This window comes from Danio rerio, chromosome 23, assembly GCF_052040795.2.
Source record: "Danio rerio strain M-AB ecotype USA chromosome 23, GRCz13ab, whole genome shotgun sequence".
Classification (NCBI taxonomy): domain Eukaryota; kingdom Metazoa; phylum Chordata; class Actinopteri; order Cypriniformes; family Danionidae; genus Danio; species Danio rerio.
This window is the reverse complement of record NC_141043.1, coordinates 48,936,473-48,964,234: the sequence shown is the minus strand read 5'-3', so window position 1 is coordinate 48,964,234 and position 27,762 is coordinate 48,936,473. Positions and strand designations below refer to the sequence as shown.

Below are 27,762 nucleotides of genomic sequence, written 5' to 3'. Positions count from 1 at the left end.
GTCGTGTGACGTCACGCGCGCGCGTTCATCCGACCAGACACTCGGCGAGTCCGCGCGACCCTCACGGATATTTTACACCTCAAAAAACTCAACAAGGCGACCAGTTAAAGAGCAGCCGAGGAAATAAAGCAAAGGCGGAGACATGTCAGTGGCAGGGTTGAAAAAGCAATTCCACAAAGCGACTCAGGTAAGGCAGAATCCATCCCTCATTCTCTCGCGGTCATGATGACACGGTGCGCTCGGTACATCAGTCAGCAACACCGTCCGTTTAAGCTTGGGTTAAAACATTCGAGATGCTTCAGTAACCGACGGTAAAATCGCCGGGTAATGTGCTTGTTTGTGAATGTATGAAATGAAAACAGCGCGAGACCAGACGCCGTCACGTGACGTCAAATATTCACGCGCGTTATGTAATCGGCCGCGCGCTTTAACGGTCACCTGAAGAGAAAGCGGTTTACTATGTTGTTTTGTGTAATTGCTTTATCTTGTTATCAGTTATTATTACAATACACAAATAGTTTTTTAATTAATGTAACGATCTGATCACTTGTATAGATATCACCTTTTTGTAAAGTACACTATACACTCACCGGCCACTTTATTAGGTACAGCTTAGTACCATGTTGTACCCGCATTTGCCTTTAGAACTGCCTTAATCCTTGGTGTAACAGATTCAACAAGCTACTGGAAATATTCCTCAGAGATTTTGCTCCATATTGTCATGATAGCATCACACAGTTGCTGCAGATTTGCCGGCTGCACATCCATGATGCCAATCTCCCGTTCCACCACATCCCAAAGCTGCTCTATTGGATGGAGCTCTGGTGACTGTGGAGGCCACTTGAGTACAGTAAACTCATTGTAGCCGACATTTCTTCATAATCAACAAAACATCTTCATATCTGTGTAAACTCAAAAATAACCATTGATTTTAACCAGTTTGAAATATATAATATTAATAGATTTTTTCACATCCCATTACCCCAATTCCACATAATTCAATTATCTCTTCAAATAATTTCATACTTTATTCTTACATATTATATGTTCCCTACCCAAATATATACAGGCCTGTGGCCAGCCTGGTAAAAGGGGTGGTTCTTTTTTCTCAAAAAGTGGACCTTTTTGCAGTTATTCACCTCATTTTCGATGTAATTATGAGATTAAAATACAGCATTTTAGTGGCACTTTAAGCACTATTTTTAGCTGGATTAGCTTGTCAGATGGTCATCATAACCACACTTTTTTAAGGTATACCAAAAACATTTTGCTAAAATATTTAGAATGAAGAAATATGAGAAAAAAATTAAATACAAACTTGTTACATCATACTGTATATCATTGGGAAAACTGCAGCTTATTGTCATTTATTTAGCAAATAACAAACTGGCCAGCACATTCAACTTTTCTCAGTCAGAATTTAGTCATCTGAATAAAAAAAAAAACAAATAAAAAAAACATTAATTTTGATAATGTAGCGTTTCTTGATTTTTTAATTTTTTTGGTACAATCGTAAAAGTTCATTCATAACAAAAATAGTCTAATTAATATAAATGATAATTATAATTCACCTGTACTGCATGTCTTTGGACTTGTGGGGGAAACCAGCGCACCCAGAGGAAACCCACATGAACACTGTGAGAACATGCAAACTCCATACAGAAATGCCAACTGACCCAGCCGTGACTCAAACCAGCGACCTTCTTGCTGTTTGGTGGCAGCACTACCGACTGTGCCACTGTGCCGCCCAGATTTACATTTGTCTATATTATAAACCCAAACTACATAGTACAGCTCCTTAGTATTCACAATACATTCATTCATCACATTGTCCTCCATATATAATGTCCACCCCAGTGGTTCCCAACAGGGGGGTCCTGGCCCACAAGGGGGTCTCAGCGAGCTCTGTGTAGGGTCGTGTCATATTTATAAAACATGTTAGCAGTGGACAATTAGGAGAACGATCAGTTTGTTTTAGCTCATTTTATCTGGCTGACCGAAAAGTGGACAAATTTGTAATTTGTACTCCACAAAAAAAGACAGAGGCTGCCGAAACCGCATACTTCCATACTATATAGTATGCTAAAATTAGTATGCGAGCCGAGTAGTACGTCCGAATTCATTGAATTTGAAAATCAATATGCGAGAAGTACCTGGATGACCTACTACCTCCAGCGAGATTCTGGAGTGCGCCCTGAGAGAATTCATGAATGGGAGTGAAGCGATGCAACTGACACAAGTAGGTCACGTGACCATGACAAAATGGCGAATGTAGTATGCCTGAAATCCTGTCATACTTCTTAGATTCATATTGTATAGAACGTACAATTCTTAAGGCTAAGTTGTACGTTTAAATCCAAATGCAGTACCTACTGAGTAGTAGGCGGTTTCGGATGCAGCCAGAGTCTTACTGATTCACCTTCAGTTGCTAATAATAATGACCCAAGCACACTGGACCCAGGTGAGGAAGCTCCAAACATTTCAGGTCAAAGTGCTAGCAATACTGCAAACACCAAGATAGTTACCTGAACTATGGTTTTATTTATTTTTCTCGATGCAAAGAGTCCCTGACCCAGCCACAGTGCATTCATTCATTTTCTTTTTGGCTTAGTCCCTTTATTAATAGGGGGTCGCCACAGCGGAATGAACCGCCAACTTATCCAGCATATGTTTTACACAGCGGATGGCCTTCCAGCTGCAACCCATCACTGGGAAACATCCATACACACACATTCACAGTACACACATATACAGTCAATTTAGCTCACCCAATTCACCTGTGCCGCATATGTTTGGACTGTGAGGGAAACCGGAGGAAACCCACGCCAACACGGGGAGAACATGCAAACTCCTCACAGAAACACCAACTGACCCAGCTTATGCATTATCTGCGCCAAAGTTCTTGCTGATTGCATGAGGCCGTCCAAACTAATAAGAAATTTGCAGACGACTCATCCCCAATATCACCAGGATTACACAAAGCAAACGGCCCACTGATGTTTTGCTTTTATATTTTACATTAGGCTCTAATTTGTGCATAAACATGTCTAGATTTAGTAATAAACAAACCAGCTTTTTTTTACATACCTACTGCAAACCTGTATGAGTGATAATATTATTGAATCTGGAGGGGGTCTAACAATATTTTCCGGGGGAAAAGGGGGTCTCAGGCAAAAAAACTGGTCCACCCTATGCACCAGAACTGATTTTAACTGTAATGTAGTACTGTTCACCTTTTGTAAAGCTGCTTCAGAATTACAAAATTTCAATTATTAATACTTCATTCATAATATTTGTGGAAAACTGTTCATAACCTCAATAGTGGCATGTTTTGCTAAAGTTTTTGGTTAATAATATGAAACCTCAAGTCAATTATAAAGAAAATAAAGCGATTTTTCTTTAAACTGTGAAGGTTTAGTGTGGTGATTAACTAAAATATAACTCTAAATGTGTCTTTTAAATTTATTTTTGTGTTTATCTGTGCTTTTTAAGTAAATAAATGAAATAAAAATAGAAATTAATGACCTAAAATAGTGATTACTTTAAAATAAAAACTGGAATGTGTGAAAGCACTAGCAAAAAGCACAATTTTTGGCTCTTATTGATTATTAGCTCCAGCAATCGTCGTTAAATAAGAGGTCTCTTAGTAATGATAATGTCACGGGGGCGCAGTGGTCAGCACTGTGGCCTTACAGCAAGAAGGTCGCTGGTTTGAGTCCTGGCTATGTCAGTTGGCATTTCTATGTGGAGTTTGCATGTTCTCCCATTGCTAGCATGGGTTTCCTCAGGGTGCTCCTGTTTCCCCCACAGTCCAAACACATGCGCTATAGGGGAATTGATTAGTTCATTCCGCTGTGGTGACCCCTGATTAATAAAGGGATGAATGAATAATAAATCCTTGTATAAAATAGCTCGTCCTGCGTGATATGAACGCCTCTCCTGCACCGAAAATAGAAACATGAATCAATACTCTGTCCTTACTACGTTCACACACACACACATATATGCGCACACACAAATCAATACACGCAATGTCTCATCATCCACTGGTATATGTGTGGGTGTGTGGGTGTGTGTGCGTGTTCAGCTAGTTAGTTCAGTCTTCTCTGGTCATTAATGTTGCAACAGATAATAAATGTTGAATGTTGTTGAGTTCGTCAGATAAACGAAGAGAGAAAGAAACAGAACTGACGGATATAAAAGAGGAGAGAGAGTTCAGATGAAGCGTTTGATGCTGAGAGATCAGTGTGTGTGTGTGTGAAACTGGATGCTTGAACACATCACGTGTGTCTAGAGTCACACACACACAGTCTCTGCTGCTGGTGTGTGTGTGTGTTTTAATCAGATTACATGAAGTCACAACAAGTGTTGATCAAATAATTAAAAAAATGTTTTAATTAAATTTAAAATAGTATTAATATATTTTTTAATATCTGTAAATAAATTATTATAATTAATATAGCATGTAAAATCGAGATAAAAATGAATGTTAAGTTGAGAAAATTACTTTAAGCAGATTAGAGCTGCACGATGTTGTAAGCATTGGACATTGCAGTATTTTGTTTATATGCATTTTATATTGTTTTATATATAAAGTATATATTGAGATGTGAATTAAATTTCAGCTGCTTGAGTATCTCTATTTGGAAAGAAATCATTCATTAGGATTGATTGGGGTGATTGTGTAAGGGTGTGAATCATGTATAAAACGAAAAGAGTCAAATAAACAGTGCTAAATGGTTCTTTAACATTATTCAGGAATAGAAATTAAAATGTAAAATAACACTATAGTCTTTATTGTATTAATTAAGTAAAATAATTCCTAATTAAAGTTACAGATGTACTTTTTTGTGCCTGAATGCTTTAAACTCTTTTGAAATGCCTTTAAATTATAGCAAATTATAAACTTTTATTCTGTTATACTTTGCAATGACTCCAAAAATCTCTATTATATGACATGTGACAATTGCGGACAGACACATTGCGATATCCATGCTGAAATCATTTATATATGGTGCAGCCCTAATACAGATCAAAATGTAAGCATTATTTAATAATTATATTTTTAATCAATTTTTGACTGTGATATGCACTTGTTCACTGCAAAAACGAAGGTCTTGGTCAGCACATTTGAATTGTTTTCAAGCATAATTATGCATGACTGAATCAGGATAGAGTTAGGGGCTGTTCACATATTGCATCTAAAAGCGCCTGGAAATAAAAGGTGCATCGCTTTCTTTGCCAATTTCAACCCGCTTTGAAGTGGTTTGAATCAGGTTTATATCTCCTAAACTTGAATTTTGTCACTATTTTTAAGCACACTAGCTAATGCATATCCTTAAAACTAGCAGACTGAAACTAATATCTAAAATGTTTTATTTTAAAGGTGCAGTATGTAAGTTTGACACTCAGTGGTTGACCTAGGTATTGCATTCCCGGATCAAAACATGCAAGCGCAGGTTGCCGTTTCTTGGAGTTGCCTTTGGTTTGAAGTAATCTAATATATATGAACAAATATGTTACTGTAAAGCATCCTGTGGAAAATATTCATTTATAAATAATAATTGTAATATATAATAATAAGGACACTGTAAAAAGTCATGGGGGAAAAAAACGTAAAATAACGGCCGTTAAATTACAGAAATTTACTGTAAAATAACAGAGTTGAATTACAGAAATTTACCAGAAATTTAAATTTAAGGAAATTTCTGTAATTAAATGTCTGTAATTTTACAGTAAATTTCAGTAATTTAACAGTCGTTAGTTTATGGTTTACCCCAACTGCCGGAAATAAACAGTAAAATTACGTATTTTTTTACAGTGTGGGGTCCCGGGAAAACCCCCATAAAATAACGGATATTAAATGACAGAAATTTATCGTAAAATAACAGATATTAAATTACAGAAATTAACCAAAAAATAACGGATATTAAATGACAGAAATTTACCATAAAATGACGGATATTTAATTACAAAAATTTACCTTCAAATAACAGATAGTAAATTACAGAAATTTACCGTAAAATAACGGATATTAAATTACAGAAATTTCCTTAAATTTAAATTTCTTATTTATTGTTGGTTATTTTACGGTAAACTTTTGTAATTTAATATCCGTTATTTTATTGTAAATTTCTTTAATTAAACGGACATTATTTTACGTTTTTTTTTCTGGCACCCCAGCTGCCGTAAATAAACCATAAAAATTACGGATTTTTTTTTTTACAGTGAAGTTTGTGTAGCTCCTTTCAGACATTTTTCTTTGCTCAAGCTTTACATTTAATTAAAGATTAAGTAAATGATTACATCACAAATCAATGTGTAATAATCCGCATAATGTAGATCCAGCCGGTGCTTATTCAGAATAAAGCCTTTAGTCTTCCGCTACAGCTGCAGATAAACCTGTCAGGTTGCTTATGAATCTTCAGCAGGTTGTATTTGTGTGTGTGAGAGCAGATGGAGTCTTCAGAAGTGTGTAGAGATGAGACAAACTCCGTATAAAAACAGCTCAGGAGAGAGGAAGAGATGAATAATTGATGCTCAGACTCAACCTGCTGCACTGCACCGCACATCTTTAATTTACACACTCTCTGTACACACACACACACACACGCAGGTTTGTTTTTTTATCTGTGTGGGGACATTCCATTGGTTTGCATTGTTTTTATACTGGGCTGCATGATATTGAAAAAATCTGACTTTTGGGATATTCAGTTATTCTGCAATAATAATTTCACCCCATAGCTTGAACAGCTCTATTCGGAAAGAATTCAATACTTCAGATTTATTCGGATGATTTTGCAGTGAAGTGCAACACAACAGAGCGCTGATAAAAGTGAGATAAGCAATGCTTTTATGGTTTTCTGTGGAGTCAAACAGTATGCGGGGACAGAAATTCAATTTTTAAGTATAAAATATCACTGCACTTAAAACCAACTTTAAAAAAAAAATCCGTAATTTGTTACAGACAAATTTATAAACTAGCCTCAAATTATTGTTTCGACTTGTTTGATAATGAAAAATGTATTTTAATGTTTTAATAAAAATATTTTTATTAAAAAAAATGACTCAAAGTTAAAATATTGGTTTTATAGACCATGAATAATTGAGTTACTTTGGTTTGACTAAATCACAAGTAAAGTTGTACTTTGGTCTAAACCAGAAATGGGCAATCTCAATGCTGGAGGGCCGGTGTCCTGCATAGTTTTGCTCCAACTCTAATCAAACACACCCAGTGGCGCAAAAAAAGGGGGTATGCAGTATATGCGGCGCATAGGGGCGCCACACATGGGGGGCGACATTGTGCCAAGACTATTTTTGAAATTATCCATATTAAAAGTTTCAAATAATACATTTATTTTTGTTAAAAAAATTTATTTAGCATTTTATACGTGTATAATATTGTATTTTATTAAATTAAAAAATCATTCCACCCCCCCCCCCTTCCCCCCCCCCTACACACACACACACATTTTTTATACCATATACATGTTTTTATGAATTTATTATGCATCATATTGATTCATCAGGCCTTTTGGTAACTTCTTAGCTCAAAACTATTTTAATTTTAGCTACAAACAAAGTTATAACATTTCAATTGAATAGAACATTTGTTTGTTTCTGTTTTTTTTACACTAAACATTTGACAGTCTTTTTTATTTCACTTTTAGCAGTTTCAGTCAATTGTTCTTGCAGAGACAGACCTTACACTTCTCACAGTGTGCATGTCAGAAGTAACTGCAATGTTCTTTCAACCTTTATGACTCTCATGTCTTTCATTGTGTTTTGACAAATGTACAAAAAGTCCAAAAGCAAGGCTAGTCAAGGTGCTATAATCATTTAGTGAGGGAAAATTAAACTGAGGAGAAATGTGGGGTGGTATGAGATGCATTTCTTTGCGACTTAACAAGCTTAATGTATTTATACCTTTAACTACTTCATACTATTTCAGGTGTGTTCAGAACTGCGACACTGTATTTTTTGAAGCATATTGATATCTTTATGAAAAAATATCTTTAATTTAATGATGGAAATATTTTCCACATTTTATCACTTGCCTGTTATAAAATATAGTTGGATTGAAGGGGGGGGGGGGGGGGGGGGGGGGGGCGCAAAAGCTGTAGCCGCATACCCATCAGTTAAAAGAGTCTGCCTGTATCTTTCTAGTGATCTTGAAGACACTGATTAGGGTATTCAGGTGTGTTGGAGCAAAACTTTGCAGGGACATCGGCCCTCAAGGATCAAGTTTGCCCATGCCTGGAACTATAATGATTACACATAATGTTAGGCTGTGCTATTAATAGTTATTTTATTTTCAATCATTCAAATCAGTAGATCGCTATCAATGTACATATAATCCATATAAACTGAAAGCGCATAAACAGCACCTTTTTCATGTGGTCATATGACATGAAAACTGCTGCTTTAAAGTAAAAATGAGATGAAATAAAATAACTTACAGTTTGTTGCAAAGGGCATACACTCAGCGGCCACTTTATTAGGTACACCTGTCCAACTGCTTGTTAACGCATATTTCTAATCAGCCAATCACATGGCAGCAACTCACTGCATTTAGGCATGTAGACATGGTCAAGACGATCTGCTACAGTTCAAAGCGAGCATCAGAATGGTGAAGAAATGGGATTTAAGAGACTTTGATCGTGGCATGGTTGTTGCTGCCAGACGGGCTGCTCTGAGTATTTCAGAAACTGCTGATCTACTGGGATTTTCACGCACAACCATCTCTAGGGTTTACAGAGAATGCTCCGACAAAGAGGAAATATCCAGTGAGCGGCAGTTCTGTGTGCGCAAATGCCTTGTTGATAAGGTCAGAGGAGAATGGCCAGACTGGTTCCAGCTGATAGAAAGGCAACAGTAACTCAAATAAGCACTCGTTACAACCGAGCTCTGCAGAAGAGCATCTCTGAACACACAACACGTCTTAAATTAAACATTAATATAGGTTAATTGTCAGGGGGAATAATTAAATATACAAACAAGCGTGTTTTTATGCATTATTATGCTGTTGTATAATCATTATATAATAACTATTGACATAAAATGATCTTAAAATGACAATAAATCCACTTATTGCAACCATTTCTGTGACATCACACAAGAAAAACTATTTATCTTGACAGGCCTATGTGTAATGCCTATAACAACACACACACACACACACACACACACACACACACAGAGTTTGAGATGAAGGAATGGACAGACAGAGCTCTTATATAACATTGATCTAGTTGGAGAGATGGAGCTGTGTTCATATCTCACTCGCTCAGAAACACTCCTGACTCAAGAACCGCCCATTTACACAGGACGTGAACGTTTGATTGACAGGTGCTGATCACATAACTGACCTCACATAAGTTACGTGATCATTTCCAATATATATGTATGTATGTATGTATGTGTGTGTGTGTGTGTGTGTGTGTGTGTGTGTGTGTGTGTGTGTGTGTGTGTGCGTGTGTGTGTAATTTCAGGTTAGTTCAATAATTAAGTAAAACTAAAACATAAATTTTTAAAATATTGACTACATTAAAATTAAATATAAACATTAACTTTAAATTAAATAAGGATATGCAGTGTTTTTTATTTAATTTAGTGTAGTGATGCAATAAATAACTAATATAAAAAGTAATACAATTATATAGAGATTAGAAAATACTAAAACAACACCAAACATTGAAGCAAAAATAGTAAAAGATTACTTTTTATTGTATTTATTTGCAATTTACCTTTATTTCACCCTAATTCACACTATCACATTTATTTATATACTTGTTTTGTGCTTTTCTTACATTTTTAATGGATTAATTGCATTTTATTAATAATGTCTTAATAATGTTATTGTGCTTTCCTCATTTACATTAGTATATTTGAATTTATTTTCATTTAGGTTAATTGTAAAGGCATATTATTAAATTTACATGCACACACACACACACACGTATATATGTTTAATTTTCTACTTGATCTTAAACCTTTTTTAGTTAGTTCACCAATAATTGATATAATATTTCTCAGAAGTCAGTGTTTGACAGCACTATGAATGGTTCATATTGATCACTCCTCTGAATTATTGGCATTTTAATTCCTGCAGGTATTGATTATTACTGTAAGTGTGTGTTTTTCTCCAGCTGATGCACAGATTGATGATCTAACAGTCTGTGTGTGTACTGTATGAGTAGCAGAACTCTTCTGTCTAGGTTTTTTACAGCTCATGTGTTCTGTCAGGGTTTGTGTGTGTATAAGACACTAAACGGCACATTTATGAGAGCTGACTGAATATTAGACGTGTGTCTGAATTCAATAGTATGATAATCAGTATAATAAACATGCATGATATTGTTTTTGTTGGGGCTTAAAAATACCTACATCCATTCTTTTATCTTTGACTTAGTCCCTTATTTATCAGCGGTCGCAACAGTGGAATGAACCGCTAACTATTCCAGCATAACACACAAGACTATTTTATCATCAATCTGTGCATCAGCTGGAGAAAAACACACACTTTCAGTAATTAACAATACTTGCAGGAATAATAAGGTCAATAATTCAGAGGAATGATCAATTTGACCCATACATAGTGCTGTCGAAATAACTTAAGTTAAAGGTCAAGTAGAAAATTAAACATACATACATGTGTGTGTGTGTGTGTGTGTATCCATGTATGTACACTTAGCGGCCACTTTATTAGGTACACCTGTTAAACTGCTCGTTAACGCAAATTTCTAATCAGCCAATCACATGGCAGCAACTCACTGCATTTAGGCATGTAGACATGGTCAAGAGGATCTGCTGCAGTTCAAACTGAGCATCAGAATGGAGAAAAAAGGGGATTTAAGATACTTTGAACGTGGCATGGTTGTTGCTGCCAGACGGGCTGCTCTGAGTATTTCAGAAACTGCTGATCTACTGGGACTTTCACGCACAACCATCTCTAGGGTTTACAGAGAATGCTTCGACAAAGAGGAAATATCCAGTGAGCGGCAGTTCTGTGGGCGCAAATGCCTCATTGATGAGGTCAGAGGCCAGAGGAGAATGGCCAGACTGGTTCCAGCTGATATAAAGGCAACAGTAACTCAAATAAGCACTCGTTACAACCGAGCTCTGCAGAAGAGCATCTCTGAACACACAACACGGCCAACCTTGAGGCGGATGGGCTACAGCAGCAGAAGAGCACACCGGGTGCCGCTCCTGTCAGCTAAGAACAGGAAACTGAGGCTACAATTCACACAGACTCACCAAAACTGGACAATAGAAGATTGGAGAAACGTTGCTGCTCTGATGAGTCTCCATTTCTGCTGACACATTCAGATGCTCGACTCACAATTTGTCCTCAACAACATGAAAGCATGGATCATCCTGCCTTGTATCAGCGGTTCAGGCTGGTGGTGGTGGTGTAATGGTGTGGGGGAGATTTTCTTTGGGTCCATTAGTACCAATTGAGCATCAACGCCACAGCCTACCTGAGTATTGCTGCTGACCATGTCCATCCCTTTATGAGCACAGTGTCTCCATCTTCTGATGGCTACTTCCAGCAGGATAACGCAGCATGTCATAAAGCTCAATCATCTCAGACTGGTTACTCCAGTCAATGGCCTCCACAGTCACCAGAGCTCAATCCAAAAAAATCTGCAGCAACTGTGTGATACTATCATGTCAATATGGAGCAAAATCTCTGAGGAATATTTCCAGTAGCTTGTTGAATCTCTGACACGAAGGATTAAGGCAGTTCTGAAGGCAAAAGGGGTCCAACCCGGTACTAGTAAGGTGTCCCTAATAAAGTGGCCAGCGAGTGTATATTTAATAATTTGTCTAATAATAATAATTAACCTAAAATTAATGTTTTAGATCAGGCACTAAAACTGAAATAAAAGTTCAATATAAATATAAGTTAAAATATAATCATGTAAATGAGGAAAGCACAGTAACATTATTTAGACATTATCATCAAAACAATTAAGCCATTAAAACTTTAAGAAAAAAACAGGCAAAACAAAAGCACAAAACACATTTTAAATGAAAACAGAAAATATATCTAGAAATAAAAGTATTCTAGTATATAAATGAAGGTGAATTAGGGTGAAATAAAGGTTAAAGTGTTTTCTTGAGGATTATTTAAGCTGTTGTAGTAGCTTTAGTAAATGTTAGCTGATGCATTCATATCCACAGTGAGAAAACACTTATTAAAGTTACTATCTTAATATTATTTAAAACAAAATGCTTCTGATTTCTCCATTGAGCACCACAAGTTCAACTTTTGATTTGAATAAGTTATTAAGCATTTACTAAGAAATGAACATCAGCTGAGATTAAGAAAAGCGTTTGTAGTTGACATTGATAGTTTAGTTCAATTAACTAATGCTAACAAACTCTGTCTTAATGGCTTGTAAATATTCCATGTATTTTCAGTCAATATCTCATGTCATACACCAGACTAACAAGTTAAAATCTTCATGTTCTAAGAGAAAAAATAAGTTGCTGTGATGAACAACACTATACATCAGTCTGAATGTTCATAACTCTTAACAGGATACATAATAAATGCTTATTCACTGTGTTTTGAAATTAACAGTGTCATGCTTGTTCATTGTATGAATCATAATATATTGTATTATTGAACATCAGCACATACAGTACAGTATGTCTAATCCAGATGATGTAAGAGTGACAGGCGGATGCGGCTCTACATCTCTATTTTCTGCCTAATGGTATCATCAGGTCACTGTTGCTATGGAAACTGGCTCTCTCTCACACACACACATACACACACATACACACACACACACACACACACACACACACACACAGAGACTCAGCATCACTTTCACAGTCATCACATGAGGCAAGATGAAAAACACACAGCCTTCACACGCACACATACACACACACACACACACACACACACACACACACACACACACATCAGCAGCTCATAGTAGAGTTTCTGTCACATTCACCATCCTCTGCTTGTCTGCACAGAAACACAAAGCAGACAGCCCATAATTAGCAGCTGCAGATTCAGCGTGTAATAGTAAGTCGCCCACGCATGAAACCAGTCAGAATTTACACCTTATTTATGTCTTGTTTCCCTTTTCAGATGTCTAAACCTTTTCTTGAAATGAGACTTTAAAAATATGGAGAAATATTTAACAAAATAAAGCAGGAGGAAAATACTGTGGTAATTTGGTGTTTGTGAACAACGCTATTGTAAAGTACTCAAATGAATCTGCTGTGGTGATTCTGTAGCAGCTATGCTAACACAACAACTACTGTAATTACTGTTGCAGTGATTCTACAGTTCTCTGGTCATTCATCTTTTGAGGTGATTCTAAAGTTGCTATGGTAACACAACAACTACAGTAATTACTGTGGCGGCGATTCTATAATTACCTTCATAATCAAACAAGAAATGTATCTGCTGTGGTGATTCTATAGTTGAGTTAAGTAACAGTTGTTGAGTTAAGTTGAGTTAAGAAGTTGTAGTTAAGTAACACAGCAACTACAGTGATTACTGTGGCGGGGATTTTAAAGATTCTATGGTAACAACAACTGTAGTACTTAAACTGTTGTGGTGATGCTAAACTTGCTATAGTAACACAACAACTACTGTAAGTGGTGGCGATTCTGTAGTTACTATGGTAACCCAACAACTAGTTATTTATCTGTTGTGGTGATTCTATAGTTGCTATAGTAACACAACAACTACAGTAATTACTATTGCAGTGATTCTATAGTTACTGTGGTAACAACTATAGTAATTAATCTCTTGTGGTGATTCTAAAGTTGCCATGGTAACAACAACTACTTTAATTACTGTGGCGGCAATTCTATAGTTACCATCGTAACCCAACAACTAGTAATTTAACTGCTGTGGTGATTCTACAGTTGCTATGGTAACACTATAACTAGAGTAATTAATGTTGCACTGATTCTATAGTTACTACGGTAACAGAACTACTATAGTAATTCATCTGTTGTGGTAATTCTAAAGTTGCTATGGCAACACAACAACTACTGTAATTACTGTGGTGGCGATTCTATAGTTACTATGGTAAAACAATGGCTATAGTAATAGATCGGTTGTGGTAGTTCTATAGTTGCTAGGGTAACACAACAACTATAGTAATTTGTTGTGGTGATTCTTGCTTTGGTAACACAACAACTATTAGTAATTTGTTGTGGTGATTCTACAGTTGCTATGGCAACACAACAACTATTATTAATTTGTTGTGATGATTCTACAGTTGCTTTGGTAACACAACAACTATTATTAATTTGTTGTGGTGATTCTACAGTTGCTATGGCAACACAACAACTATTATTAATTTGTTGTGGTGATTCTACAGTTGCTATGGTAACACAACAACTATTATTAATTTGTTGTGGTGATTCTACAGTTGCTATGGTAACACAACAACTATTATTAATTTGTTGTGGTGATTCTACAGTTGCTATGGTAACACAACAACTATTATTAATTTGTTGTGGTGATTCTACAGTTGCTATGGTAACACAACAACTATTAGTAATTTGTTGTGATGATTCTACAGTTGCTATGGTAACACAACAACTATTATTAATTTGTTGTGGTGATTCTACAGTTGCTATGGTAACACAACAACTATTAGTAATGTGTTGTGGTGATTCTACAGTTGCTATAGTAACAATAACTACAGTAATTTGATGTGGTGATTTTACAGTTGCTATGGTAACACAACAACTACATATAATGATCAAAGTGTTTGTGTTTTCTCTCTTGCAGAAAGTCAGTGAGAAGGTAGGAGGAGCTGAAGGCACAAAACTGGACGATGATTTCAAAGAAATGGAAAAGGTACATTTATACGAACACACACACACACACATGCTTATACACACTTGAAGACATGTATTACTGTACATATGTCTAAAATCCTTGGACTAATATGGATGTGAATCAAAGATGAAAATGGGTTTGGAAACCTGCAAACACTGCTAATACAGCTTCCATTTCTGCTGTTCAGTCAGATTATTTTCCTAAGCAGTGACTATCATCTGTTCTTATCATGATTTAAAGACGAAAGACTCTATAATGTGTCCAGAAGCTGCTTTGTGGTATATTTAGAGTAATAATCATTTGATTACATATTAAAAGTCTCTATTTAAGAATCACAATTGGGTCCCAAAAAACTCAGTAACTGTCAGCTGAAATCTGTATACTTATATTTATTCATTCATTCATTCATTTTCCTTCGGCTTAATGCTTTATTTATCAGGGGTTGCCACAGCAGAATGAACCGCCAACTTATCCAGCATATGTTTTACACAGCGGATGCCCTTTCAGCTGCAACCCAACACTGGAAAACACCCATACACTCTTGTATTCTCACACACACACATACACTACAGTCAATTTAGTTAATCAATGCATGTGCAGGAGGAAACCCACACCAACACGGGGAGAACTTGCCAACTCCACACAGAAATGCCAACTGACCCAGCCCGGACTCAAACCAGTGACCTTCTTGCTGTGAGGTGACCAATATATATATATATATATATATATATATATATATATATATATATATATATATATATATATATATATATATATATATATATATATATGTGGTGGTGCAGTGGATGGCTCAGTCGCGTCACAGCAAGAATTTTTCTGGTTCAAGTCCTGGCTGGGTCAGTGGTCATTTCTGTGTGGAGTTTGCATGTTCTCCCCATGTTAGCGTGGGTTTCCTCCTGGTGCCCCGGTTTTGTCACGTATAAATTAATATACTGAGAAGGATCCAAGACGCAATTAAAAGTTTATTTGACGAAGTCAGAATAAACCAAACGGGACAGGGAAAACAAGCAAGGTCACGAGGAATACTGGGCTGTAGAAAATGGGAAACAGACAGAAGAACCGGGTCCAGCAGCTACTCCTCACAGTCCTGAGCACAGACACACACACATGAGCAAACACAATGAATGACAAGGAAACATAGAAGCGTTGCCCAGATATAGACACGGTAATGAACTTCAGCTGGCGAGCTAATCAAAACAGTGACCGACTATAACAAATACACGTGGACGACCAAAACAAAACAAACCCACGTGACAAAACAGACACTCCGGAAGATGAACAAATCTGCAACCATGATAGGTTTCCCCCTCAGTCAAAACACATGCACTATAGAGGAATTGATGAACTAAATTGGCCGTAGCGTATGAGTGTATGGGTGTTTTCTACTGAGTTGCAGCTGGAAGAGCTTCCGCCGCGTAAAACAAATGCTGGATTAGTTGGCGGTTCATTCCGGGGTGACGACACCAGTTTAATAAAGGGACTAAGCCGAAAAAAGAAAATGAATGAATGAATATGTATAAAATAATAATAATAATAAGAAATTATCAGTTTGGAGCTGAACAAGCTTTTTTAATGGCTAAAAATCAATTGAAGTGAACAAGAGCGGAATATAGAAACTGGATATGAGATTTTTTAAAATAACTTAAATTATATGAGATTTTATGTTGTATCGCCCAGCTCTGTACTGTGTGTGTGTGTGTGTGTGTGTGTGTGTGTGAGTGTGTGTGTATATATTTATATATATACAGTTAAAGTCAGAATTATTCGCCCCCCTGTTTATATTTTCCCCCCAGTTTCTGTTTAACGGAGAGCAGATTTTCTCCAACACATTTCTAATCATAATAGTGTTGATAACTCATCTCTAATAACTGCTTTATTTTCTCTTTGTCATGACGACAGTAAATAATATTAGACTAAATATTCTTCAAGACACTTCTATACAGCTTAAAGTCACATTTAAAGGCTTCACTAGGGTAATTAGGGTAACTAGACAGGTTAGGGTAATTAGGCAAGTCATTGTATATCAGTGGTTTGTTCTGTAGACTATTGAAAACAAATATTGCTGAAAGGGGCTAATAATATTGAGCTTAAAACTGTGTTAAAAATGTACCTTCTTACCTTCTTATATTCTAGCCGAAATAAAACAAATAAGACTTTCTCCAGAAGAAAAAATATTATCAGACACACTGAGAACATTTCCTGAATCTGTTCAACATCATTTGAGGAATATTTAAAAAAAGAAGAAAATTTGAAGGGGGGTGAATAATTCTGACTTCAACTGTATAAATAATATAAATGTATATATGTATATGTATGTGTGTGTGTGTGTGTGTGTGTGTTTGTGTGTGTGTGTTTATTGTAGTCACTCTAGACAAATACAGTCACTAAGCTGAATTTTGCACCTGATATTGTGTTTGTGTGTGCGTGTGTGTGCGTGTGTGTGCGTGTGTGTGTGTGTGTGTGTGTGTGTGTTGCAGAAAGTGGACACGACAAGTAGAGCAGTGCTGGACATCATGACCAAAACCACAGAATACCTGCAGCCCAACCCTGGTGAGAGTGTGATTGAGTGTGTGTGTGTGTGTGTGATTGAGTGTGTGTGTGTGTGTGTGTGTGTGTGTGTGTGTGTGTGTGTGTGTGTGTGTGATTGAGTGTGTGTGTGTGTGTGTGTATATGTATTTTGTGTGAGCATGTATGTGTGAATACACGTGCAAATGTGAGTACGTGTGTATGTGTGTGAGTATAAATGTGCAAGAGTGTGTATGGTTTTATTGCGAGGGTATATGTGTGTTAGCGTCATTAAGTGTGTAGTTTTTTTCATGTGAATGCACGCGCGTGTGTGTGTGGGGATCAATGGCTCTTCTAAATGTGTGTGTTCTTGAATATAGTGTCTGTATAACTTTGCTGATCAGTGTCTCCTATGAACGTGTGTGTATGTGTGTGTGTGTGTGTGTGTGTGTGTGTGTGTGTGTGTGTGTGTGTTTCAGCGTCGCGGGCTCGTCTCAGCATGATCAACACCATGTCTAAGATCCGCGGGCAGGATAAGGGTCCCGGTTACCCGCAAGCCGAGACTGTGCTGGGAGACGCAATGCTGAAGTTCGGCCGCGAGCTCGGAGAGGAGTCCAGCTTTGGTAATACACACACACACTCATGCACACACACACACACACACCTATGTTTAACATCTGTTTGTGTGTATGCGTGTACACATTTGTGTATGCATGTGTGTTGTTCTGTGGTGTGTGTACATGTTTTTGTGTTTGTATGCTCATCTGTCCGTGTGTGTGTGTGTGTGCGTGTGCGTACTAATAACTCTATGTAACTCTGTTTTTGGTATGTGTTAATGCTTGTGTGTGTGTGTGTGTGTGTGTGTTTGTATGCTTATTTATGTATGCATGTATTTGTGTCTGTGTGTGTATGTGTTTGTACTAACCTGTGTGTGTGTGCTCGTTTGTGTGCATGTGTGCCTGTGTGTGTATGTGTATGTGCTAATATGTGCTAATGCTTGTGTGTGTGTGTGTGTGTGTGTGTGTGCGTGTGTGTGTGTGTGTCAGGTCTGGCTCTGCTGGACGCTGGTGAGTCGATGCGTGAGCTGGGTGAGGTGAAAGACGCTCTGGACATCACAGTGAAGCAGAACTTCATCGACCCGCTGCAGAACCTGCACGACAAAGACCTCAAGGAGATACAAGTGCGCTTTCTGGACTGATGATCACACACTCACACACACACTAACATTAACAAACACTCACACACACAGCCACACTAGCATACACTAATACACTCTGTGTTGGTCCCGCAGCATCACCTGAAGAAGATGGAGGGTCGCCGTCTGGACTTCGACTATAAGAAGAAGCGCCAGGGGAAAGTGACGGACGACGAGATCAAGCAGGCGCTGGAGAAGTTTGACGAATCCAAAGAAATCGCAGAGCAGAGCATGTTCAACCTGCTGGAGAACGACGTACGTTCATGATTTAATCTGCTTTATCATTCACACGGGCTTCAGCGTCAACGCTTGACAGAGGGTGTGTCTGAAGTTAAGGCTGACGCAATCATCATAGCAGCATCAGCCAATGAAATTAGTCAACAATAGGCCACTGTCTGAGCTGGTGTATTTGCATACAGCGATCTGATTGGCTGACGCTTCTGTCAGCGCTTGAAAAGTTGAGCAGGTTCCAACTTCTGCAGCGAGCAACGCCTCTGAAGCGGCGCCGACCGATCCACAATGCAGTTCAGCAATGCCTGACATCACCCATTAAAAGCGGTGAAGCTGAAACCCCGCGTGAATAGGGCGTTAAGCTAAAGTAGAGCTCTGGAACGTGCTTATAGAAGCCTGATGTTATAACACTGCACATTATTTGAGAAAATGTCAGGACAGATAGAACAAGGGAAGCCCCAATAAACACACTTTATTAGGTACACCTGTCCAACTGCTCATTAATGCAAATATTCTAATCAGCCAATCACATGGCAGCAGCTCACTGCATTTAGGCATGTAGACATGGTCAAGAGGATCTGCTGCAGTTGAAACTGAGCATCAGAATGAGGAAGAAAGGGGATTTAAGAGACTTTGAACGTGGCATGGTTGTTGCTGCCAGACGGGCTGCTCTGAGTATTTCAGAAACTGCTGATCTACTGGGATTTTCACGCACTACCATCTCTAGGGTTTACAGAGAATGCTCCGACAAAGAGGAAATATCCAGTGAGCGGCAGTTCTGTGGGCGCAAATGCCTTGATGATGAGGCCAGAGGTCAGAGGAGAATGGCCAGACTGGCTCCAGCTGATAGAAAGGCAACAGTAACTCAAATAAGCACTCGTTACAACCGAGCTCTGCAGAAGAGCATCTCTGAACACACAACACGGCCAACCTTGAGGCGGATGGGCTACAGCAGAAGGTTAGAGAAAGGTTGCCTGCTCTGATGAGTCTCCATTTCTGCTGCCACTTTCGGATGGTCGGGCAAAAAGGGTTCAACCTGGTACTAGTAAGGTGTACCTAATAAAGTGGCCAGTGAGTGTATAGTGCACAGTACTGTATACTTAATGACGTGTGTGTGTGTGTGTGTGTGTGTGTGTGTGTGTGTGTGTGCGTGCGTGTGCGTGTGCGTGTGTGTGTGTGTGTGTGTGTGTGTGTGTGCAGATTGAGCAGGTGAGTCAGCTGGCCGCTCTGGTTCAGGCTCAGGTGGAGTATCATCAACAGGCCGCAGAGATCCTGCAGCAGCTCTCCAGCAAGATCGAGGACAGGTGAGAAGATTCACCTGCTGTGTGTGTGTGTGTGTGTGTGTGTGTGTGTGTGTGTGCACGTGTGTGTGTGTGTGTGTATAAGTGTATTAGTGTAAGTGTCAGTCTTCAATAGTTCTTGTGTGTGTGTTTGTGTGTGTGTGTGCGCGTGCGTGCGTGTGTGTTACAGGGTAAAGGAGATGTCTGACAAACCGCGGAAGGAGTTCATTCCTAAACCCCGCATGGAGCTTCAGCTGCCCATCGAGACCCTCAATGGAGGAATAAACTCTGCCAAATCACCCGCACGCTCGCCTGGTACACACACACTGACTTTCCCTCTCACACTAACACAAACACCCTCACACTGACACACTTATACACACACTCACATACACAAATACTCCCAAATACACACACTGACACACAATAACCGCGTTGCAAAGTGAACTAATTGTCAGGGTAGGGGGTGGATGGAGAGGAGGCGAGGACCCAAATGCAGGAAATGAAGGATTTATTAAAAAATAAAACAAAACTCAAATCTCCCCATGTGGGGAAAAACACGACATTATACCACACACTCAACTAGACTTGATCTGGATCTTGGCATGACACTACTTTAAACCACTGTTGTAGAACAGATACCAGCAGACCTCATACAACAGAGAAGGGAAACAATCAACAACGAACCAGCACAGAACAGAGCACACGAGGAGAATAAATAGGAAAGACAAACCAATAAACAGACAGGCGGACAGGTGAAAATAATAATTACAAACAGGAGAACAAGGTGTGTGGGACAAGACAATAGACGGGAGAGCGCATGACAGAGACAGGACAAGCCATGCGCTCACATAAAACAGGACAAGAACATGCAGCCAATGAGAGAACTCAGGAACCGCATGTTCATGACAACACTGAAGCCCACGACAAAAGCACGTGACCACAATGTAAACACGGAGCCACAAGCTTTGACAACAGACGCAAGACACGAGCGCACGATAGAGAAGCACCCTACCGTGCGCTCACACATATGCAATGCTTCATCTCAGCGTCAACCAAACCCGAAAGCAACTAGACGAAGACGCTGAGAATAAAGCAGCGCGATGCTGACAGAACAACACAAACACGATTACAAAAGCGCGCGCACACGGAGACACACACAATGACAGAAACAAGTGCTCGACCCCAGAAAACTCGAGCCGAGCACAACAGGACAGGACTAGACATGGCCAGTGTCCGGACTCTGCCACCAAAACAAGAATTTACATGACCAGAGTGGCAGAACCCTGACACTAATTATCTAAAACAGTTTTCCCAAGTGACAGTGTGCCAGACAGTCGGCAAAATAGTGTAAATAACAGCCATACATGTGTACACTGCAAAAAATGCTTTTCTTGCTTAGATTTTTTGTCTTGTTTCTAGTCTAAATATCTAAAATTTCTTATATCAAGAAGCATTTTTTAGAAAAGCAAAACATATTGCCTTGTTTTGAGAAATAATATGCCAATATTAAGTCAGTTTTTCCTTAAAACAAGCAAAATAATCTGCCGATGGGGTCAGCAAATTAATCTTGTTTCTTCTTTTGACATAAGATTAATTTGCTGACCCCATCGGCAGATTATTTTGCTTGTTTTAAGGAAAAACTGACTTAATATTGGCATATTATTTTTCAAAACAAGGCAATATGTTTTGCTTTTCTAAAAATGCTTCTTGATTTAGGAATTTTTAGATATTTGGACTAGAAACAAGACAAAAAATCTAAGTAAGAAAAGCATTTTTTGCAGTGTATAGTGTAGTGTATATAGTGTATATAGCTAGGAGTGTGTTGATCACTTGGAGATTCAGTGTAAAGCAGTGAGCAGTGTTTACAGGTCCGCAAAAAGAGTGCTGTGCAGTGGATTTTACCTACAGTTTTGTAAAGTGTGTGTTACAAACTGAGTGCAAAGCAGTGTTTGAGCTTTTAATTTTGCAAACTCAGTGAGCGGTTTTGCCATAAGAATGAATTGTTTTATAAATTGTGCTATGAGAATCTCGATTAGGGTTTAAGTATTAAAAAAAAACTAAATGAAACACCCAATTGAAAGATATTAATCACAAACAGATTTTCTACTAGAGCTTTGCAATTAATTGAAAAAAGATGGCGATCTCGATTCGACCCCCTAGACCAGGGGGGGCCAATCCTGTTCCTGGAGATCTACCTTCCTGCTGATTTCAGGGGTCCGTTCTTCGTACGTGGATTACTCAGTTAGCTGGATTTGGATGTTGACGATTTGACACGATCCGGGATCGTTTCGTTCTTCAAAGCTGATCCGAGAGTTGTTGTCATGGCAACAGTTCTTCTAGCTCAAACCTGATCAGGAGCAGGTTCAATTCATATAAACAGGATTAGATCGGGTCAGTTCAAGCAAAGATAATACAGAAAGTATGCTCCGAATTCTGATATTTTCCTACAGTAATAGTTATATACACTTGGGGAAATGGTACATATTTTTTAACTATATATATATATAAAGTTATAGTCATAAAATAAATAAAGTTATACATATTAATAAAACGTTTGCAATCTGCACCCTTGAAATGAAAGTACAAAGACTGCCACCTGCTGGTGCAAAGAGAAAACGTATTGATATGAACTTTTAAGATGGCTTTAGTACAAGTTGTGTATAATAGAAATGCACAATATGTGACTTTTTTTTTTTAAAGCAATAATACATTTATGCAGACATGAACATGTTTTGATAGTTAATATGTCAGTGATTTGATGCTTCACAAAAGTTGCAGACGCCTTTACCAATATCAAAATGCTTTTGTAAACAACCAGTTATTCTTTACACCGATTAAAAAATGGTTACTATAATAAAGAAAATCTTCTCTAAATGTAGAACTAAATACACTGATTTGCATTGAAATACATGATGAATACTCTTGACACATGAAAGTGTAAAGCCTGCACATCAAATGTGGAAGGTTATTGCGTGTCATATTTAACAATTGTTAAATATGAAATAAGCCGTTTACTGCTAATTTGATGTAATTTTGCTCACATGGATAATTGAATATTAGCTGATGATGTCATTATGCTGCTGTGCCGTCAGCCAATTATTGCATTGCTGATCATGATTTCGAGGATCGATAGATCTGTCCTTCACAACACACGCAGCGATCCCAGATCAGTTCATCCAGACATTCTAATCTGATTTGCAAACTTGTTTGAAGAACCAAATTAGCGAGAGATCAGTTATCAAGATTAAAAGATCCAGGATCTGCCAAATCATCTTAGATCATTTAAGTGAGGTACGAAGAACGGACCCCAGGTGCTACCCTTATCAAACACACCTGTCTGTAATTATCAAGTGAATTTCAGGTCCTAATTAATTGGTTCAGGCGGGTTTGATCAGGGTAGGAGCTAAACTGTACAGGAAGGTAGATCTCCAGGAACAGGATTGATCACCCCTGCCCTAGACCAGGGGTTCCCAAACTTTTCAGGCCACGACCCCCAAAATGACAATGCCAGTGACTTGTGACCCCCAATATCCTCTTAGGTGGTTATAAATACAGAAACCTTGCATGCAATGGCGCACACACACAAATGGACCCAAGTCTATTTTTCTTTTAATTTTTTTAATGTATGAGAGCTGTAAATGGGCCACAAAGTTTAACTAGGTGTTATGGAATCTGCTGCATCTGACGCTATTGCTGTGTCTTTAATACAATGTAATTACCGCAGGGGTTGCAATCCAATAGAAGTAATAACTATAAGCTACTATAGTAACTATATATGGTATAAACGACTATTTTTTCTCTTCAGTAGGGTATGGATAAAATATGGTACTTCTTATGGCTTAATAAAAATAAATAGATTTTTGGAAACCACCAGGCAACCCCCCCTTCATTGTCCCGCGACCCCTTGGGGGGTCCCGACCCCCACTTTGAGAACCACTGCTCTAGACGATCTTAATTCAGCATTTCTACGATTCTGCCAATCATATTTTCACGTTCAGGAGAGAAGAAAAGGCGGCTGCACGAGTCTTTTCATTGTCTCACATATATTGCTCAGTGACATGGACTCCTCCAAATGAAGTTAAAAGAGTCACACACTGTATTTATAAGGTATAATTCACCTAAAAATGTCATTTTTGTCTTCATACGCTGCAAAAAATGCTTTTCTTACTTAGATTTTTAGTCTTGTTTCTAGTCCAAATATCTTAAAGTTCTCAAATAAAGAAGCATTTTCTAGACAAGCAAAACATTGTCTTGTTTTAAGAAATAATCTGCCAAAATGAAGTGAGTTTTTTTCTTAATTCAAGCAAAATAATCTGCCAATGGGGTCAGCAAAATAATCTTGTCACAAATCGAAAAACAAGATTATTTTGCTGACACCATTGGCAGATTATTTTGCTTGATTTAAGGAAAAACTCACTTCATTTTGGTAGATTATTTCTTAAAACAAGACAATGGCTCTATTTTAACAGTCCATGCGCAGAGCGCAAAACGCAGGGCGCAAACGCTTTCAGGGCGTGTCAGAACGCATTTTTGCTAATTTAAGGACGGGAAAATCTGCTTTGCGCCGTGGCACATGGTGTAAAAGGGTTGAGTTAATTTTCTTAATGAGTTATAGGTGTGTTTAGAGAATAAACCAATCAGAGTCTCATCTCCCATTCCCTTTAGGAGCCAGCTGCGTCACGCCATAAGCGCATTCGCTATTTACAGGACGCAAAGTAAGTCTAAGTGGAAAAACTGAGCATTTCACAAGCAAACAGTCAACAGAAAACAGTTAAACAGAGCATCTCCTGCGTGAGAATGAGAGATAATGATTCTACTTTCACTTTCACTCTTGGATAGGGAAACCTTTACGCACAGACATCAATAAGTCTATAAATAAATAATTTCGTTTGTTAAGCTCAAAGATTTATTTCAAAACTATTTCTAAATTCAGTTCTAATTTCCAGCAAATGAATAAATGAACAATAATAATGAAATGAGCTCAAAAACCTGAGTTATATCCTAAAACACATGCTGTGCCCCATATGGTCTAAAACCTGACAGGTGGGCAAATCTAAGCTTGTTTTTAATAAAACAAATATAAATATGGATATAATAAATAATACTGCTAATAATAATAACATTATACAAAAGCAGATTGTTATGAATGAACTGAAAAAGCCTCCCGAGATGAAGAAGACATGAAAGCAGTGATTTTTCATATTTATGTAGGCTAGAAAATAATATGTTTTATAATATTTTAATCCTTTATATTTATATCCTATATCTATTCTTATTATATCCTATATATATCCTTAATATTTAAATGTTTTCATACGTAAAGATATTTGCCTATTGCTGTCTTGTGTGTATTAAGCAGTGTGTAAGTGAGGTGCAACTCTGTGCTGGAGTTTAGACCGGGTTAGTTTTGGTCTAATGAAAAATCTATTATAGTTTCTCAAAATAGCGACGCGCCAGCGGTCCGCCTCAGAACGCTTCCTTTTTAGACCAGAACGCCTATGAGCGCACACATGAGCGCTAATGCATTTGCTATTTAAACAGCGTAGCGCAACGCCTCAAAACCACTCTTGCGCCAAGCTGAAACTACCAAAAGACTAATGCGCCATTCCTTGCACCACACTGCACCGGGTGTGTGATAGGGCCCTATATGTTTTGCTTGTCTAGAAAATGCTTCTTGATTTGAGAACTCTTAGATATTTGGACTAGAAACAAGACGAAAAATCTAAGTAAGAAAAGCATTTTTGCAGTGTATTGATGTATTCGCAGCCGGGAAATCACACGTGATGTGAGCTGCTCACTGTGCGGGAGTGCACCCTGCTTAATGATAGACGCGCGCGTCTCCTTTAGTGAACAGAACCTACATATGCTGTGAGTAACAGGTAATAAAGTTGTAAATAATATTCAGTTTGTGGCACAGAGTGATCGTTTGAGAGCCGCGCGCGAAGTATGAACAGCACACGGCAGTGAAAATGAAACCGAAAGCGTGCTCAGCATTTAAATAATCATTACACAAGAGACATGCATTTGATCTGTTTTTTCTTTCATAGCGAACACAGAGTTGTGCATGAAAATAAATGTTTACAGTGTCAGTTTAACTACTCTAGCCTGTATAATGCTGATTTCACCAGTAAATTAAATGGTCTAATAATGTTCTCAATGACAGATTGCAAGCATAGGCCTGTATCTCAAACATAATTCAACATCAGAATTATAATAAGTAGAATAGAATTATTTATAGAAACCAGTAGACGTGCACATAATAATAATATTGTTGATTTACCATATGTTGGAGAAAAAACAATATTTGCCGACTCATATTAAGCTTTATTTTACATCTACAGAATCCTGATCTTTATTTTAAGCAAAAAATTGCGATTCTCATTTTAGCCAGAATCGTGCAGCCCCTAGTAGCAAAGAATTCTGGCCCAGATTTGGCAAAAAGCTGGCACAGCAGGCATTCATCCGGCACTGGCATACAGCATGTGGGCAAAACATGGCCCGGGTTTGGCAGTGGTGGCACCATTTTTAAGGCGGCACACAAGATTTGGGCCAGATGAAAAACGTAGTATTTGGCCCAAATTTGATAAGTGGGCCATGTGAGTTTGGCCAGTCTTGACCCACATTTAAAATACACTAAAATCATTTTTGAGTAAAGAAAAAAAATTCTACCAATCAGGTCACTTTGAGAAAAAGCGTGCCCAGAGTGTGCCTAAAGCGCATCACTCCATGGGTTTCATTGCAATCGTGACACACCAACCTATCTGGCCCAGTTCAGGCCCAGTTATGAGTTATTAACTTGGCTGAGACTTGGCCCAGATATGGTCTGTGTTTGGCCCTTGTCTGGAAGCCAGATTTGGTCCAGTCATGTACCGTAATTCACTGCGGCATGTGGGCCAAGCAAAACCTGATTGTGTGGGCCAGAGCTGGACCAGAGAAATTTTGCTATGTGGGGCTCTATTTTCCATCATGATTCTCTCCTCTTTCTGCCGTTATCAGTCTCACACTATTGTTTTCCTCTTTCTGAAAGTCTTAATTACACCATCCACGAGTTTTTCTGCTATTATTTCAGCAAACAGGATTGTGAATGATTGATTTGTTGTGCTCCCCCATTCACTGCGCTCTGAGTTTACCAACTATGAGCACTTCTGCTACAGAGAAACACACACATGTGAATAAGGTCCATGCTCAAGAGTTATTAGCCCCTTCATTTGTGGAAAAAAGGCAACGTGGATTTTAAAGAGCATGTGTGTGTGTGTGTGTGTGTGTGTGTGTCTCTGTCTCTCAGCGCCGCTGGATCAGCCGTGTTGTCGCGCGCTCTACGACTTCGAGCCGGAGAACGAGGGCGAGCTCGGCTTCAAAGAGGGCGACATCATCACTCTGACCAATCAGATCGACGACAACTGGTACGAGGGCATGATCCACGGCCAATCAGGATTCTTCCCTATTAACTACGTGGACATCCTGGTGCCTCTGCCTCACTAGGCCCCGCCCACCCCCCTGCTGTTGCCTAGCAACCCAACAGCCGCCTTTATCGTGCATCTGTGCTACAGCTTCACTTCCTGTTCCTGTCGATCAGTGACTCGGAGGATGATGATGATGATGGTGAAGATTATAGACTTTACAGAGTCACGTCTGAGTGGAGAAACAGTGCTCTGTGTGTGTGTGTGTGTGTGTGTGTGTGTGTGTGTGTGTGTGTG

General features: G+C 38.4%; 1 protein-coding gene across 1 annotated transcript; it reads left to right on the top strand.

Moving 5' to 3' along the window:
* The first annotated feature begins 7 nt into the window (after window positions 1-7).
* Window positions 8-27,762, top strand: sh3gl2b (SH3 domain containing GRB2 like 2b, endophilin A1). The gene is given in 9 exon segments (NM_001353977.1): window positions 8-187; window positions 14,780-14,848; window positions 17,329-17,401; window positions 17,836-17,979; window positions 18,403-18,536; window positions 18,648-18,806; window positions 19,983-20,086; window positions 20,253-20,377; window positions 27,351-27,762. Coding segments are annotated over 9 exon segments (1,050 nt in total). The 5' UTR covers window positions 8-142; the 3' UTR covers window positions 27,548-27,762.